The following is a 15852-nucleotide window of genomic DNA, read 5'->3' on the forward strand; positions in this document are numbered from 1 at the left end:
ACAGTGGTGCCTCGCAAGACGAAAAGAATTCGTTCCGCGAGTCTTTTCGTCTTGCGATGTTTTTCGTCTTGCGAAGCACGGTCCGTCGCAACTGCGCCTCTTCAAGCGGCTTTTAAGAAAAAAGCGCAAGACGTCAACCCTTTCGTCTAGCGAGTTTTTCGTCTTGCGAGGCATTCGTCTTGCGGGGCACCACTGTATCTAATGCTAAAAAGAAGAGCAGTGCATCCTATACATGTCTACTGAAGATAAATCCCATTGAATTAAGTGGACCTTCTTCTCAGGTAAGTGGATATACTGATTGCAGCCTGGTATCATATATCCGTTTACCTGAGATTAAGCCACACAGAACTCAACAGGACTTACCTTGGAGTAGTCTTGCTTCAAAGCTCTACAACATAACTTGAACTGTTGAAACTTTTCGATCCTATCCTGTCCCATTTAACTCAATGGGGCTCACTTTTGAGGTGACATGCATAGGATTGCACTCTTAAACTCGTAGCCTTGTCATGATTTAGATGAAGATGCGAGATGCAGAAATGTGCTTGGTGGCAGTTGTTTTTTATTACCTGCATATATGGAAATCCAGTTGTGCAAGATGGGAATATCTAAAGCATCTGAAAACCCATACAGTTTTAAGCAAGAGGGCACATTTTGCAATACTTGCTGCCTCACCCAGCTGGAAAGAACCATGAAACCACAAGAATATACTCTGTAAATGCAGTGGGGCTTTTATAGAGATTTTGTCTTGCCTTAAATGATTGAACTACCAAGAATTCTTTACCCTAGTTGATAGCATCCAGCTGATCTAGTCACAAGAGAAGCACTGCTTCCTTTATATTGTCAGATAGCTGTACTAGGGTGAGTCTGTCATTTTGGGGTTTTCTCATTCTCTCATTTTTTCCATTCTTAAGTTCAATTCTCCACACTTCACATCAGTTTCTGGGTTGTTCTTTCTTTCTTTCTTTCTTTCTTTCTTTCTTTCTTTCTTTCTTTCCTTCCAATTCATCAGCATTTTTGCAAAAATGTCTCCCAATATTTGGGCAAAGCAAATTTGCCTGCTAATTTACATATTACTGCATGTTACTTTCACTGTTATACATTTTCATGCATACCTTGCCACACAGCAAGCATTTTTTAACACATTGCAAACTGCAGTGCAGAATTTGGAAAAGTGAAAATGCTGAAGGGTGGCTGGGCTTCGATTTACATATTGTTTCAGAAAGCCTAATCTGACTTGGCTCAACATCTGTTCACCCAGGCTGGGACTATTGCACAATGAAGTAGCTCAGACTGGGAGTTTATATAGGAGCCGTAGACTCCATCCCTCCCCAGTTCTCAGTCAGGCCCTGATCCAGGCAGGCGTTTCTGTGCACTTCCACCTCCTCACATGCAGCTAGCCTTGCACTTTAGCAGTGGCTCTGAAACTTCTGCCTGGCTCACTGTCTTGCTCCTGTGGCCCTGAGGTGGATAAAGGAGGGCATGAGAGACAGCCAGGAATCTTAGCAGCTCATATAGGAACTTCCAGTCCTGTGGCAGGGATCACGAAAGTGCAGGAGTTCTGTTTGGCAGGGAGTCCTCCTCCTGCTCCTCCACTAAGGAGATCTCAGGTCAGAGGTCTAGGCCTTGAACCCAGGCACTCAGTCGAAATGAAACTGTTCCAAATGAACTACAAGATAGTACCTTAACTGCTGAAGGACTGCCGCTTTCCATCTGAACCAACCTGAACCTTGCAATCACCATCTGAGCACCTTTATTTGTGTGCCTCCTGTGAAAGGTCCAGAGGATGGCAACACGAGAAGGGCCTTCTCTGTGGTGGCTCCCCATTTCTGGAATGCTCTTCCCAGGGAGGCCTTCATTACATATCTCTAGCTGCCAGGCGAAAATGTTTCTCTTCAGCCAGGCGTTTGGTTGGTTAGCATTCCATGGCCTTTTAAATGTGTTTGTGGGAATGGAGCATTGGTTTGTTTTCGTTTTGTATTCTGTAATCTCATCTTGTATTCTCATGTTGTGAACCACCCTGCGATCTTCTGATGAAGCGTGACAAACAAATGAAATAACTAACTAACTAACTAACTAACTAACTAACTAACTAACTAAACAAACCATCACTGCTTCTATGAGGAGACTGAACTTATGCACTGTTGTCACAATTCTGCTGCTGTGAGTGCTGGAAGGAAGACCGCTCCCTGCTATAAGGCCCATTTCCACCTGGTCTAGGAGGCGGAGCCCGGACTCACCTTAAACAGCTAAAAGAGGCTCCCGGGAGGCCGCTGGGACATTGCTGGAACAACTCTTGTGTTGGAGCAATTGGCAAAGATATTTTAAAATGTTTTAAATGGTTTTAATTTTGGTTCCTCTGGTTTGTTTTTGTCAGGTTGGTGTTGGTTAAATGCTTAGTTGGCTGCAAGAGCTCCCATCACTCAAGTGAAAGCTGTGTCGTACGTTCGGCTTCCAAAAAACTTTCATGAACCGAAACATTTACTTTTGGGTTTGCGGCATTCAGGAGCCGATTTGTTGGGCAACTAAGCCATTCAAGAACCAAGGGACGACTGCATTGATTTATTGGTTTGTTTGTTGCTTTTATATAATATTTCGGTTTTTTGTTTGATGTTTTGTTGTGTTTTTATATATCTTAAGAGTGGTAGTCTCGTAATCTGGTGAACCGGGTTCGCGTCCCTGCTCCTCCACATGCAGCTGCTGGGTGACCTTGGGCCAGTCACACTTCTCTGAAGTCTCTCAGCCTCACTCACCTCACAGAGTGTTTGTTGTGGGGGAAGAAGGGAAAGGAGATTGTTAGCTGCTTTGAGACTCCTTAGGGTAGTGATAAAGCGGGATATCAAATCCAAACTCCTCTTCTTCCCAGAGTGGCTGGGGAAACCCAGCCAGATGGGTGGGATATAAATTTGTAAATTTTTTATTATGTTCTTGTATTTTAAAAAAATTCTCTAAGTTGGTACCTTTCAGAAGGGAGACCAATTCAGCAGCAACCACAATGTTGGCTCAGTTCAGACATCATGCCAGTGAAGTTTACAATAGTTCAGTATGATGTCTGAATTAGCAAATTGTTCATTAAATCAGAATTAGAAACTGAGGGGGTTTGAAGTCTGAAAGGGTTTTGCAAACTATCGTTTGAGTTTGTCAGGATGACAAGTGAACTGACAGCCATTGCTCTGCCTCCTAGAGAAGGGGCCATACCTCAGTGGTAAACATCTCTGTTGCATGCAAAAGTTCCTAGAATCAATCCCTGACACTTTCAGGTAGGGCTAGAAAGGCCCCTGTCTATAACTTTGCACAGCCATTCAGCCAGCTGCCAGCTAGATGGACCAATTGACTCGGTAAAGGACAATTTCCTATGTTCCTTCACAGATATCAAGACAGAATACACTGCCTCAATGAGCACTTAGAATATGAAAGCAGACAAGTAGTTTTAAGCCATTACTGTCTAAGGAAGCTCAAACCACAATTTGATGTTCTTACTTGACTAGTTAAGATAGAACTTTAGGCTATTGATAAAAAAGATGCTAAACAGTAGTATTTATTTTGGGTGCATCCACCACACATGAAATAAATGCCTTGTTAAAGCTTTAGTTAGGTACACTTTTCTAGCTATGTCCCTATGTTGTCCTTTATTAGAGATGTAATTAACTTGGATGAGAAACATTCTTTGTCTCGATTGTTGAGAAGATCAGATGCAATAATACTCCCACAGGTGAAAACTGAATTACTAGCTACATCTGATAGCTACAGCTTACTTTGTAGTTTTTCAAAGGCTATGTTCACATGTCGAAGTTTACCATAATTACTTCCCACATAGTATGTCCGCACATCACATATGCACTTCTAAGTAGAAAAACAAAATCATTTTTACCCCTGGTTCATAAAAAGTTTCCCTGAAGTTATATATCCACTTTTCCCTTTTCATGTGTACAACAATGAGGTTAATGTCAGTTGAAGAACCTATTATTCCTGAATTAACTTTTGCCATAACAATTCTTAGAATTAATATAGTGCTTTAGTATGATCAAAGAATTTCCCACATATTACTCAAACGAAGAAGTCAACCCTGTGATTCAACTGGCATTATTGTCCCCATAATATAGAATGGAAATTGAGGTTGAGAGATAGTGGCTTGTAAGGCCACCTAGGACTGAACTAGATTGGTAAAGAAAAAGTGTTTTATATGTGTTGTATATGCAGTATAACACTGTGATACCAGATGGTGCTGTGGAGTCCCAACTTTCCCAACCAGGGCTGGCGCGTGTCCTGGGGGGCGGGGCACGGGTGGGGGGGCAGCTGCGGTGGCACCCTGCCGGGGGCGGTGCGTTCCCCCCGCAGTCCTCTTCCTCCACCAGTGCCTATACAGTGGAACCTCGTGTTACATACCATCCCCCTTGTGAACGCTGCGGGTTACGAGCTCTGCTAACCCGGAAGTAGATGCTCCCGGTTGCAACCTATGCCCTGGGATACGAGCAGAAGTCGCATGCCAGCAGTGTGGCAGCAGCGGGAGGTGCCACTAGAGAAAGCACGCCTCATGTTACGAGCGGTTTTGGGTTGAGAACAGACCTCTGGGATGAATTAAGTTCATAACTGGAGGTACCACTGTATAGATTATTTTTTGAGAAAACCACTTAAACGTTCAGAAATCCTAATTTCACCCATAAAATGGTGTCAGGGAACTGACATCAGAGGAAAGGGAGGTGGTAGGGCTCCCAGAGACTGGGAGAGAGTCAGCAGCTAAAGCAGGGACAAGGAGGGGGAGCGAGGGGTCTCTGGAGGAGGATCTCAGTAATGCTGAGAGAGACGCAGCAGCCCAGGCAGGAAACAGCAGGGGAGAGAAAGGGGTGAGAGACACTTCCAGCGAAAATAGCGGGGAGGTGTCAGAAGCAACTGCAGGGAGACCCATGCTTCGCCGGAAGCTGCCACGTCGTGAGTCCAGGAGACGCGTTTCCGTTAAGGAACTTCTTTGCTGGAAGCGCTTCCGCAGGCAGCCACTGTCAGACTCTACTAGTGACTAGAGCAGACATGTCTGAGGAGCTCTGTCACACACAGAGGTTTGTGGGGCCGCACAAACTCTGAAGGGGCACAATTTTAAGCACAAGCAGCTAATCATCCCCTGATAGCAGTCTGACAGTCTTTGTACGCTGCCTGTGCAGGAGAAAGCATCATGAGCAACCCAGCCGGAACCGGAGAGGCAGGGGTTGGAGCTGGTCCAAGCTTGGAAGAAAGGTATCAAGCTCTGGAGGTCCAACTTGCGCTGCAGACGGCGAGGCTCGAGGAGAGAAGGGCTCAGGATGCTGACAAAAAGGGGAGAACCACTCAGTTCCCCAGAAAGGTACCAGGATTGGTGCAGAAGTTTGGGGGGGACCCCAAGGATTACCATGCCTTTAGGACTGAGATGCAATATGCCCTGAATGTGCAGTTTGATGAGTTCCCTGATGAGGAATCGCGAGTTGCTTTCGTAATTGGGCATCTTGAGAAGGGGGCGCGGGACTGGGTTCGACCCCTGATGGCAACGCACAACGATATCCTAAAGGACACTATGAAATTCTTTCGTGCAATGGATATCATGTTTTCCAGCGATATTGAGGAAGGGGTGGTGCGCAGACAGCTAATGGCTTGCAAGCAGGGAAGCAGATCTGTCCGTGAGTACTGGACTGAATTTACCATGCTGATTCACAGATTGGGGTGGGATTTATCGGCAGCACCCATTCAGATGCTATTTGAAGAAGGTCTTTCTTCAGCTGTGAAAGACGAGCTGGCCAGGAGCCCCAGGGCGGTGTCTATGGATCAGCTGACCAAATCTGCGCTGACCATTGGAGCGCGCCAGGAGGCAAGAGCCTTGGAGAGGCGGGAAGGGAGAGGGGAACGTTGGAAGGAGTTACGCATTCCAGACATTCCTGAGCCAGCTTTCCCGCCGGCAGAGCCGATGGAAATCGGAACAGCCCGCGCGCGCGCAGTTTCAAAGCCCAGTGAGGGGGCGAAGAAGGAGGGAAAGGGAGCCCGGAAATGCTATCTCTGCCAACAGCCAGGCCACTTTGCCAGAGTCTGCCCCCAGAGGAAGGAATGGCAAGGGATGGTGGGAGCAGTTGAGGGGGAAGAGCAGGGAGAAACGGAGCAGGTAAAAGCCAACGCCTGGTTGCCAACGTCAGGGCACTGCAGCCAGGCCAAAGAGCAGTGAAAGTGCCCGTGCCAGAAGCTCCTCGACCTGCTCTAGTGATTGAAGTGTCGCTAGAGCTGCAAAATGGACACCCCCTAAAAATAAAGGCGCTGTTGGACTCAGGCAGCTCCTGCAATTTTATGAGCAAGGAGTTTGCTGCTGAACATCAGATACAGACTATCCCTTTAAGCAACCCCCTGCAGGTGACCACGATCGATGGCAGGGAACTGTTGGGAGGAGGAGTTAGCTTGCAGACCGTCCCAATGATAATGAGGGTGGCAAGGCACACAGAACTGATAGCGTTTAATGTGGCCACCTTGGGAGGCGCTCCCATTATTTTGGGAATGAGCTGGCTAGCCTTACATGATCCGCTGGTGGGCTGGCATCAAAGAGTGGTTTCCTTCGGTTCAGCACATTGCTTAGAACACTGCAGGGGGGAAAAGGGGTCAGCAGGGGCCCAAGCCACCTTAGCAGGGACTGAAATAATGGGGAAGGGGAAGGTGCCACCACAGTATGCTGATCTCAGCGACGTGTTCAGCGAGAAGGAAGCTGACCAACTACCCCCGCATAGGCCCTTTGATTGCCAGATCAATTTACTCCCTGGAGCACAGCTTCCTGTAGGCAAGTTGTATGCCATGTCAGACAGGGAAATGCAGGAGTTGCGAGCGTTCATTGACAAGAACCTGAAGAGAGGCTTCATCAGAGAGTCCAAGGCAGCGGGGGGTAGCCCAGTGTTTTTTGTGGATAAAAAAAACACGGACAAGCCGAGGCTGGTATGTGACTTTCGGCGCCTAAATGCAGTGACAGAGCCGGCGGCTTTTCCTATGCCCAGGATTGATGATATTTTGACCAGGGTGCGAAAAGGAAAGATTTTTACAAAGCTGGACCTAAGGGGGGCGTACAACCTGATACGTATAAGGAAAGGGGATGAATGGAAGACCACCATGTTCACCCCTTTGGGGGCATTTGAATACCTCGTTATGCCTTTTGGATTACAAACAGGCTCCGCGTGTTTTCAAGCCTTCATGAACCACGTACTGGGGCCTTTGCTCTACAAGAATTGCGTGGCCTTCTTAGATGACGTGTTGGTGTATTCGGAGAATGAGGAGCAACATGTGAGAGACGTCAGAGAAGTGTTGAGCAGGCTGCAAGCCAACAGACTGTGGGTGAAACTGGAGAAGTGTCAGTTTCATACCAAGGAGGTGGAATTCCTGGGGTACCGCTTGTCAGACAAGGGGTTGGCCATGGACCCCGGCAAGGTTCAAGCGGTGCTGGAATGGAAAACACCCAAGACCAAGAAGGATGTGCAGAGGTTCCTAGGGTTTGGAAACTTTTATCGTAAGTTCATCCGAAACTTCGCCCACCTGACGGCGCCCATCACGGACTGTCTCAGCAGTAAAAAGAAGTTTGTTTGGACGGGGGAGGCGGAGCGAGCGTTTGAGGAACTGAAAAGGGCCTTCGCCTCTGATGAACAACTTCTACATGTGGATTTACAAAAAAAGCTGAGGGTCGAAACAGACGCTTCTGACAGAGCCATAGGGGCGGTGCTTCTTCTGCAGCCGGGGAAGGAGGGGTCAGAGTGGCGACCGTGTGCCTTCTTTTCGCGAAAGCTGAACAAATCTGAGAGGAACTACACGGTGTACGACCGGGAACTTCTTGCGATTCATGAGGCCTTCCGGAGATGGAGGCACCTGCTAATTGGTGCACAACAGAAGGTGCAAGTGTGCACGGACCATAAGAATCTAGAGTATTGGAGAACTGCGCGAGTGCTCAACCAACGGCAGTTGAGATGGGCCCAGGAGTTCTCCAAATTTAACTTTGAGATTTGTTACGTACCAGGCCCGGAGAACGTTAGGGCGGACGCTCTCTCACGCAAACCTGAATATTTGGAGGGAGAGGGTGCACCCGAAGAGACCCATGTCATTCCCGAGGACCGCTGGGTGTGTGGGGCGGCATTGGTGGGGCAAAGGGAACTGGTAGAGGGAACGGTGCAGGATGAATACGCCCAGGACAAACTCAGGGGTCTCAGGAGGGAGGGAGACAAACCCGGGGGTTTTGAGGAGAGAGATGGGGCGTTGTACTACAAGGGAGCGTTATACATACCTGAAGGGGAATTGAGGGAAAAGGTACTCAAGCAACTGCACGATAGCCCCACAGCAGGGCATTTTGGGCAACACAAAACCATGTGGCTGGTTACCAGGGAATTCTGGTGGCCCAAGGTCAGGGAAGATGTGCGGGAATATGTGAGAGGGTGTGACCGATGCCAACGAGCCAAGGGGGAGAGGCGGGCACCGGCAGGTTTATTAGAACCACTACCCACGCCGGAAAGGCCATGGGAGGCAGTGGCAATAGATTTCATGACTGATCTGCCCAGGTCCAAAGGGAAAACAGCCATCATGGTTGTGGTAGACCTGTTAACCAAGATGGCCCACTTTATAGCCTGCTCACATGCGGTCACAGCGGAAGAAACCGCTAAATTGTTTGTGGAAAATGTGTTTAGGCTGCATGGCGCCCCCTTGAGGGTGGTTTCTGACCGAGGGAAACAATTTACTTCCAGGTTCTGGAGGAAGCTCATGAGCTTATTGCATGTAGAGGTGAATTTCTCTACTGCCCGTCATCCAGAAACCAACGGGCAGGCGGAAAGAGCTAATGGTGTCCTCCAGCAATATTTGAGGTGTTATGTGAATGACAGAGAGAATGATTGGGTGGAGAAGCTGGCGTTGGCAGAATTTGCCTACAACAATGCAGAGAACGTGTCCACGGGGATGAGCCCTTTTTTGGCTAATCACGGGTGTCATCCCCGAGCCTTCCCAGGGGGGGAAGGGGAGAACTGGAGCGTTCCAGCCGCAGAACAGTTCGTTGAAGAAATGGAAGCGATCCATCGCCAGCTCCAACTTAATTTAAACAGGGCGAAGGAGGAATATAAGAGGCAGGCAGACAAAACCAGAAGGGAAGGGGAAAGCATTAGGGTGGGGGACCAGGTGTGGCTGTCCACCCAAGGGTTACCATTTAAAGGAGGTTGTAAGAAGTTAAGACCCAAAAGACTGGGCCCATTTGAAGTCACGCAACAGGTCAACCCAGTGGCTTTCAGACTCCGGTTACCGAACCACATGAAGTTGCACCCAGTGTTCCACAGGTCGTTGCTGTCACCGTATATAGGGGACAGAGAGGGGAGGGTCAATAGGGGACCAGCTATGGAGGAAAAAGAACACAGCTACCATGTAGCGGAGATTCTCGATTCCAGGTGGAAGGGAGAGCAAGTAGAGTATTTGGTAATGTGGGAAGGGGAGCCGGAGTCGGAAAACACCTGGGTCAGGGCAGAGGATGTAGATGACGAGGTTTTGATTGAAACTTTTCATCAGAGATTCCCTCGTAAACCCCAGCCAGTGGCGAGGTTCCGGAGGGAATACTTCGCCACCACCGACGAAGAAGAAGAGTTGGAGGGGTTCTCTGATTCCGAGGTGGAGGAGGATTCAGCGAGTCGGAACGAAGACCGATGGAGGGAAATGTTCGAGACGTCTGAAGATGAAGAGGATTCTTTTCGGGGTTTCAGCTCCTCACCGCCCAGAGGAGAGAGTAGGGGCGGGGGAGAAGGGGGCCCTGGAGGGGAGGTGGATGTCAGGGAACTGACATCAGAGGAAAGGGAGGTGGTAGGGCTCCCAGAGACTGGGAGAGAGTCAGCAGCTAAAGCAGGGACAAGGAGGGGGAGCGAGGGGTCTCTGGAGGAGGATCTCAGTAATGCTGAGAGAGACGCAGCAGCCCAGGCAGGAAACAGCAGGGGAGAGAAAGGGGTGAGAGACACTTCCAGCGAAAATAGCGGGGAGGTGTCAGAAGCAACTGCAGGGAGACCCATGCTTCGCCGGAAGCTGCCACGTCGTGAGTCCAGGAGACGCGTTTCCGTTAAGGAACTTCTTTGCTGGAAGCGCTTCCGCAGGCAGCCACTGTCAGACTCTACTAGTGACTAGAGCAGACATGTCTGAGGAGCTCTGTCACACACAGAGGTTTGTGGGGCCGCACAAACTCTGAAGGGGCACAATTTTAAGCACAAGCAGCTAATCATCCCCTGATAAATGGCATTAGCAAAGTTATGTAATACTTTGGTTAACATTATTGCTCAAGCATGCTCAATATTTTGGAATAACAAGAAGCCATAGTAAAAGAATGAAAATACTTACAATAATCTTCTCGGCGGACATTCCACATCCGTATGATTCTTACTGTGAGCAGATAGCATGGTGATTCTGTACTCTGCAGAACAAGACAAAATATACAAATGAACCTTTCGAGTGTTGAATGTATTGCTTGTGATTCATAAGCTTTCTGGGCATACAACGCCCATCTCAAAGAAAGTGAACGTTATGAGGTTCCAAATTTCTCTCCATTTCTGTCAAGGAATTGGAAGCTGCAGGGGAAACCACGAGGGAGGGAGACAAATATAGAGAGCCCTAGCCAGCATTCAGCAGTGTCTCTTCATCGTCAGAAGGGGAAACTGGCAGGGGGGAGCCTAAAGCAGGACCCAGCCATTCACAGGGCAAAACGAAAAGGAAACGTCATTTCCGAGATTGGGCTTGTTGGCAGCATCATAGACGAAAGTCAGATGACTCATCTGGATAGCTGAGTATGGATGTATGTGTTTGATCTCTCGTAAACGGCTTTGAAGCTGAACAATAAATCTTGTGAAGAGATGGTGCGAAGCCCGGAGTGTTGCTTTACTAGCTTATCAGCACCCTCACCCCTCACAATTTCAGTTTAAAATCCACACTAGAGAAGAATTCCTAGTTTACCCTTCTATCCATGCACCCAACAGACCCCACATTGCCCTTCCTTTTCCTGTGTAAACCATACTTATTCACAGTGGTATCAACAGCAGTGGTAACAATGTCTGTGGAGAGAGGGGAAGAAGCAAGGTCTCACTCCCATCTCTGGTCACCACTTCGAAATAGTACACTGAATAGACCTTAAGAGCCTTTCAAAACTATTTCCAAATGGATCACAGCAGTGGCGTAGCGTGGGTTCTCAGCACCCGGGGCAAGGCAAGTAATTTGCGCCCCCTAACCCGTGGATTTTAGCACTCGAGTCTCTTCCGCGCCCCCCCCCCGATGTTGCGCCAGGTGCACCCCCCACGCTACGCCACTGCTCCCACCACAAGTCTTCAGGACAGCCATCCAAAGGCTGGTGCGGGGAGAAGGTCTCTCCGCCCCACCGCCAGGCTTCGGAGCAGCCTTCCGAAGCCTGGCGGCGGGAGGAGGTCTCTCCGCCCCACCGTCAGGCTTCGGAGCAGCCTTCCGAAGGCTGGCGGCGGGAGGAGGTCTCTCCGCCCCACCGCCAGCCTTCGGAGGAGGTCCGAGGACAGTGGGGAAGACGCGCTGCGCTTCCCCGCTGTCCCGGAGATTTCCCTATGGACTTTCGTCTTGCGAAGGGCCAGCCAAACGCGCCCCCCCAATGTTGCGCCCGGTGCGGCCGGCACCCCTGGCACCCCCCACGCTACGCCACTGGATCACAGAGTGCATGTGCTGAAAATCAACAACCGCAGGTTCAATTTGTAATTTATGAGTATTTGTATGAGTATTCTATGTGTACCACTTTCCAGGCTCAAATCTTCCTATAGTTCCTAAACAAGAATAATTGCATAAACATATAACAGAGCAGTAGAAAATCTACATGCCAGATAAAATGAAAGACACTAAAAGGTCTGGGAAAATAAAAACAAATTCTTAACTTGGTGCCAAAAGGATATCAGACTCAGTGATTTTCCCTAGGAAGAGCATTCCAAAATTGGTAGTGCCACAACCAAGAAGGCCCAGTCATGGATTGCTGTGACCAAGTGCCAATTGTCACCTTAAAATTTCTATATGAACTGAAAAAAATTCATTGTTCCTTGTTCCTGATGTAGATTGTTATTCCCTCCTTGTTCCTGATATAAATCCTCTCTCACCCCTTTCTCTGCTGGCAAGGGAGAAGAACCATTTTGTGATTTGCCTCAGGTGCCAAAATGTCTCGGACTCGATAGATAGCAAAAATGAAGAATGTGGAGAAAAACATTTGGAGATGGTTTGTTGTTTTTCTGCCTAAGTGTTCAATATTTGGTCAGAATTGTCACACACACCCAGTACAGTTGCAGCACTCCAAGCACCATGGGGACAGAGATGGAACAGAGGAGGAAAAGAAAGAAACCTCCCCCCTCTCTTCTGCTGCCACCAAAGCAGATGTCACCAGGTGAAGGAGGTGGAAGGGTCAGGAGACTTCTTCTGTAATGTGCATCCTAGTATTGAAGGTGGATATTTTGTAACTGAGCTTCATATTCCAAGTCAAGGAATTACAAACATTGCTGACATCACTAATTTGTGGAAATAAGCCGGACTGATTTCCAACGAAAGATTTATAGGCTGCGATCTTAAGCAGCCAGAAACTCCAGGAAGCAAATGAAACCTGTTTCCAAACAGATGCATTATGAAACCATTTAAAAAGAAAAGAAAATAATCAAGGTGTGAATGCTCAGGGAATTTGGCCAATAAAATTGCTCCACACTTCCAGCTGCAGATGCCTTGCAAGTAGTGTGCTCAAATACCTCAAAATAAAAGCAAACCCTTCATTAAGTCACACTCTTTTGTGTTCTTCTCCATGCAACAGTACCTTGCATTCAGCATCCTGTTGGGCAGTATTCTGGTGCATCCACTGAACAGCTACAGTTCCCGAGGTTTTTGTTTTGCTATTTAGAATCTGTCCAAAAAGAAGAGAAAGAACAATGTTGGGTGGGAGGGGTGATAAAGTTTTCCTCCGTTTCTCATAATTCCCATTCTTGAAGGGAGTTTATTACAAATACCCAGTGCTTTTTTCGGGGGGGGGGTACGCATATGCCTAAACATTTTGTGAATCCAAGTTTGGCCTCATTGAGGGGCAGTATTTCAATATCAGTAGGAAAAGGAGAACACCCCGAAACATATATTTTTTTAGAGAAAAAGGCACTGCAAATACCCATCTATTATGCAATGGTGTGAGGGCCCCGCTGTGCCTGCTATATTTGAGCACCTTCCTTATAAATGTCAGCTTTGTGTGGATACCTATCTGGCATTTGGAGGACCTATATCAATTCATATATTTAAATTAAGGTGAATGTATTGGCGGTCACTGTATTTTTAGGGTGAGCTGATAGATTCCCCCCTTCCCATTCTTCTCTCTTTCTTTGTTACATTTGCATTTTTTAAAAAAAATACTTCGGGTGGCTACATATTCATCACTAAATAGATAACAAAAAAGGACACAGAGTTGCATAAAATGTAGACATATTGACGCAATTTTAGAAACTGTGGCTATAATTTAAATTGAAATACAACACTGTCTATGTGCTATTGGTTAGTGAGCAACTTTAGCTCCCCTGTTCTACCTTCTCAGGGTTATTTATCTTTAAAATGGACTTGGACTCAGCCACCCTTGAAATAGAGGACTGTCCTCTGTAAAGCAGGACAAATTGCCACCCTGTGTTTACTGAACACAGAAGTCTCTGTGATGGAGAGTACAAGTGACTGCTTCTCCCAAGATCACATCAGTTGACTCATGAAAAACATTTGACCCCATTAGAAAACAAGCAGCCAGACATATGCCTAAAGAACCCTATTGACAAGGTTCAGCCAACTGCCATTATAAGATTCTTCAGAGACAAAGAAATAAAATAACGTATTTTTCCATCTATAAGACACCCCTGTGTATAAGACGCCCCCTATTTTTGGGGACTCAGATTCAAGAAAATGGGGGTAAGAGATGCATCCATGTATAAAAGGTAAAGGTAAAGGTACCCCTGCCCGAACCGGCCAGTCTTGACAGACTCTGGGGTTTGTGCGCCCATCTCACATCTATAGGCCGGGGGCCAGCGCTGTCCGGAGACACTTCCGGGTCACGTGGCCAGCGTGACAAAGCTGCATCTGGCGAGCCAGCGCAGCACACGGAACGCCGTTTACCTTCCCGCTGGTAAGCGGTACCTATTTATCTACTTGCACCCGAGGGTGCTTTCGAACTGCTAGGTTGGCAGGCGCTGGGACCGAGCAGCGGGAGCGCACCCCGCCGCGGGGATTCGGACTGCCGACCTTTCGATCGGCAAGCCCTAGGCGCTGAGGCTTTAACCCACAGCGCCACCCGCGTCCCATCCATGTATAAGACGCCTCCTAATTTTTTACATTATTTTTAAAGGGAAAAACCTAGTCTGATACATGGAAAAAATACAGTAATAATAATTCTGCAGTTATGCGTAAGTTGTATATTCAGTAATCTGGATATTAAGTCTCACTGAACCCAATGAGGATTGCATTCTATATTACAATGTTTAAAATGTGGCTTCTTTCCCCATCAGATCTGAAAACAATAATTTCACTTAACATGCATGAGACAACAAAAAAAATCTTAACCTGTCCCTTAAAAGCCAACAAGTTAGGTACCAGATCAACTTCCTAAGGGATGGAAACTGAATAATCAAAACACTAGTAATGAAAAAGCCCGACCTTGTTGTCTCCTGCTTAATTTCAGGTGCTAATGGCATTCTGAGAGGGTGACCCTGAAGATATGTGCCCTGCTTGTTTTACTCGTTTCACTTCGCTGCATAAAGAGCACAGTATTACATTTGAGTTTTGCATTTACAAAAGCTCTCCTTTACACTCTGCCCTTTTTGTACCTCTCAGGCCACAGTTACTAATAATGTGGAAATAGCCAGTCTATTAATGAAAGGCTGCCCCCCTGCAAAGGCTTGTGTGATATGGAAGAAGCACTGGCTTTGTATCAACAATCCAGATAAGAAAAAAAGGAAATAGCATGCATACATGTAAGTGCAGCACATTCAGAGCCCCTATAGCAGCCACTTGGTTTTATTATGCCTACCTGAGGGAAAACAGCAGGCGATCCCATTGTAGAAACCACTGGATTCCTGCCACATGCTATTAAGAGTACTTCTGGTATGTAGCTGTGAAAGATATTTACAGACCTCGGAATGGGTAAAAGCTGTACAGCAGGTGCTATAAACACTGAGTCAGAGCCCCACCTCTTTTGGGATTTCAGAAGCAGAAAGAATCCCCACCCACTTAGCTTGCACCGTGCACAAGACTGTTGCAAGAAAGGTGTGTGTGTGTGGTGTCAGCAGACCTAGAACAAGGGAAACCCATGTTCCATAGATTCCACAACTGCAGGTCACTGGTTTTTGCTCATGAACAAGTATTTTAAGAATGGCATTAATTGGTGGCACCATGTTAAGGGCCCCCGAAGTCTGGTTGTTGTTGTTGTTGTTAATTAAATTTTATTCCACCATATACCCACAGGTCTCAGGGCGGTTACAACATAAAATCACAAACTACATAATAAAAACAAAACAACCCAATAACTTATGCATTACCAAGGAAGAATAAACAGAGATTTGCATTTTCTAATTTTTCTGCATAGCAGTAAAGATAGAAATAATTGCTCTAATTTGAATAGAAATAAAATACATCTCACGGACTGCAAGAAGATCAAACCTCTCCATTCTTAAGGAAATCAGCCCTAAGTGCTCACTGGAAGGACAGATCGAGAAGCTGAGGCTCCAATACTTTGGCCACCTCATGAGAAGAGAAGACTCCCTGGAAAAGACCCTCATGTTGGGAAAGATGGAGGGCACAAAGAGAAGGGAATGACAGAGGACGAGATGGTTGGACAGTGTTCTCGAAGCTACCAGCATG

General features: G+C 47.3%; 1 protein-coding gene across 2 annotated transcripts in view; it reads right to left on the reverse strand.

Moving 5' to 3' along the window:
- LOC309541650 (cytosolic phospholipase A2 epsilon-like) overlaps positions 1-15163 on the reverse strand; it is a 47876-nt gene extending 32713 nt beyond the window's left edge. Inside the window, exons 1-3 of one of the 2 annotated variants that reach the window (XM_082239744.1) lie at positions 15023-15163; positions 12791-12877; positions 10333-10405 (exon numbers count right to left, since the gene is read on the reverse strand). In XM_082239744.1, the coding sequence (XP_082095870.1) occupies positions 10333-10405; positions 12791-12877; positions 15023-15049 (187 nt within the window). In that variant the 5' untranslated portion in view covers positions 15050-15163. Of the gene's footprint in view, positions 1-2237; positions 4193-10332; positions 10406-12790; positions 12878-15022 lie in introns of those variants that run through there. The other variant, XM_082239745.1, reaches the window with a different exon arrangement.
- Positions 15164-15852: the final 689 nt, after the last annotated feature.

The sequence above is a fragment of the Podarcis vaucheri genome, assembly GCF_965113315.1.
Source record: "Podarcis vaucheri genome assembly, chromosome: 1".
Lineage (NCBI taxonomy): Eukaryota > Metazoa > Chordata > Lepidosauria > Squamata > Lacertidae > Podarcis > Podarcis vaucheri.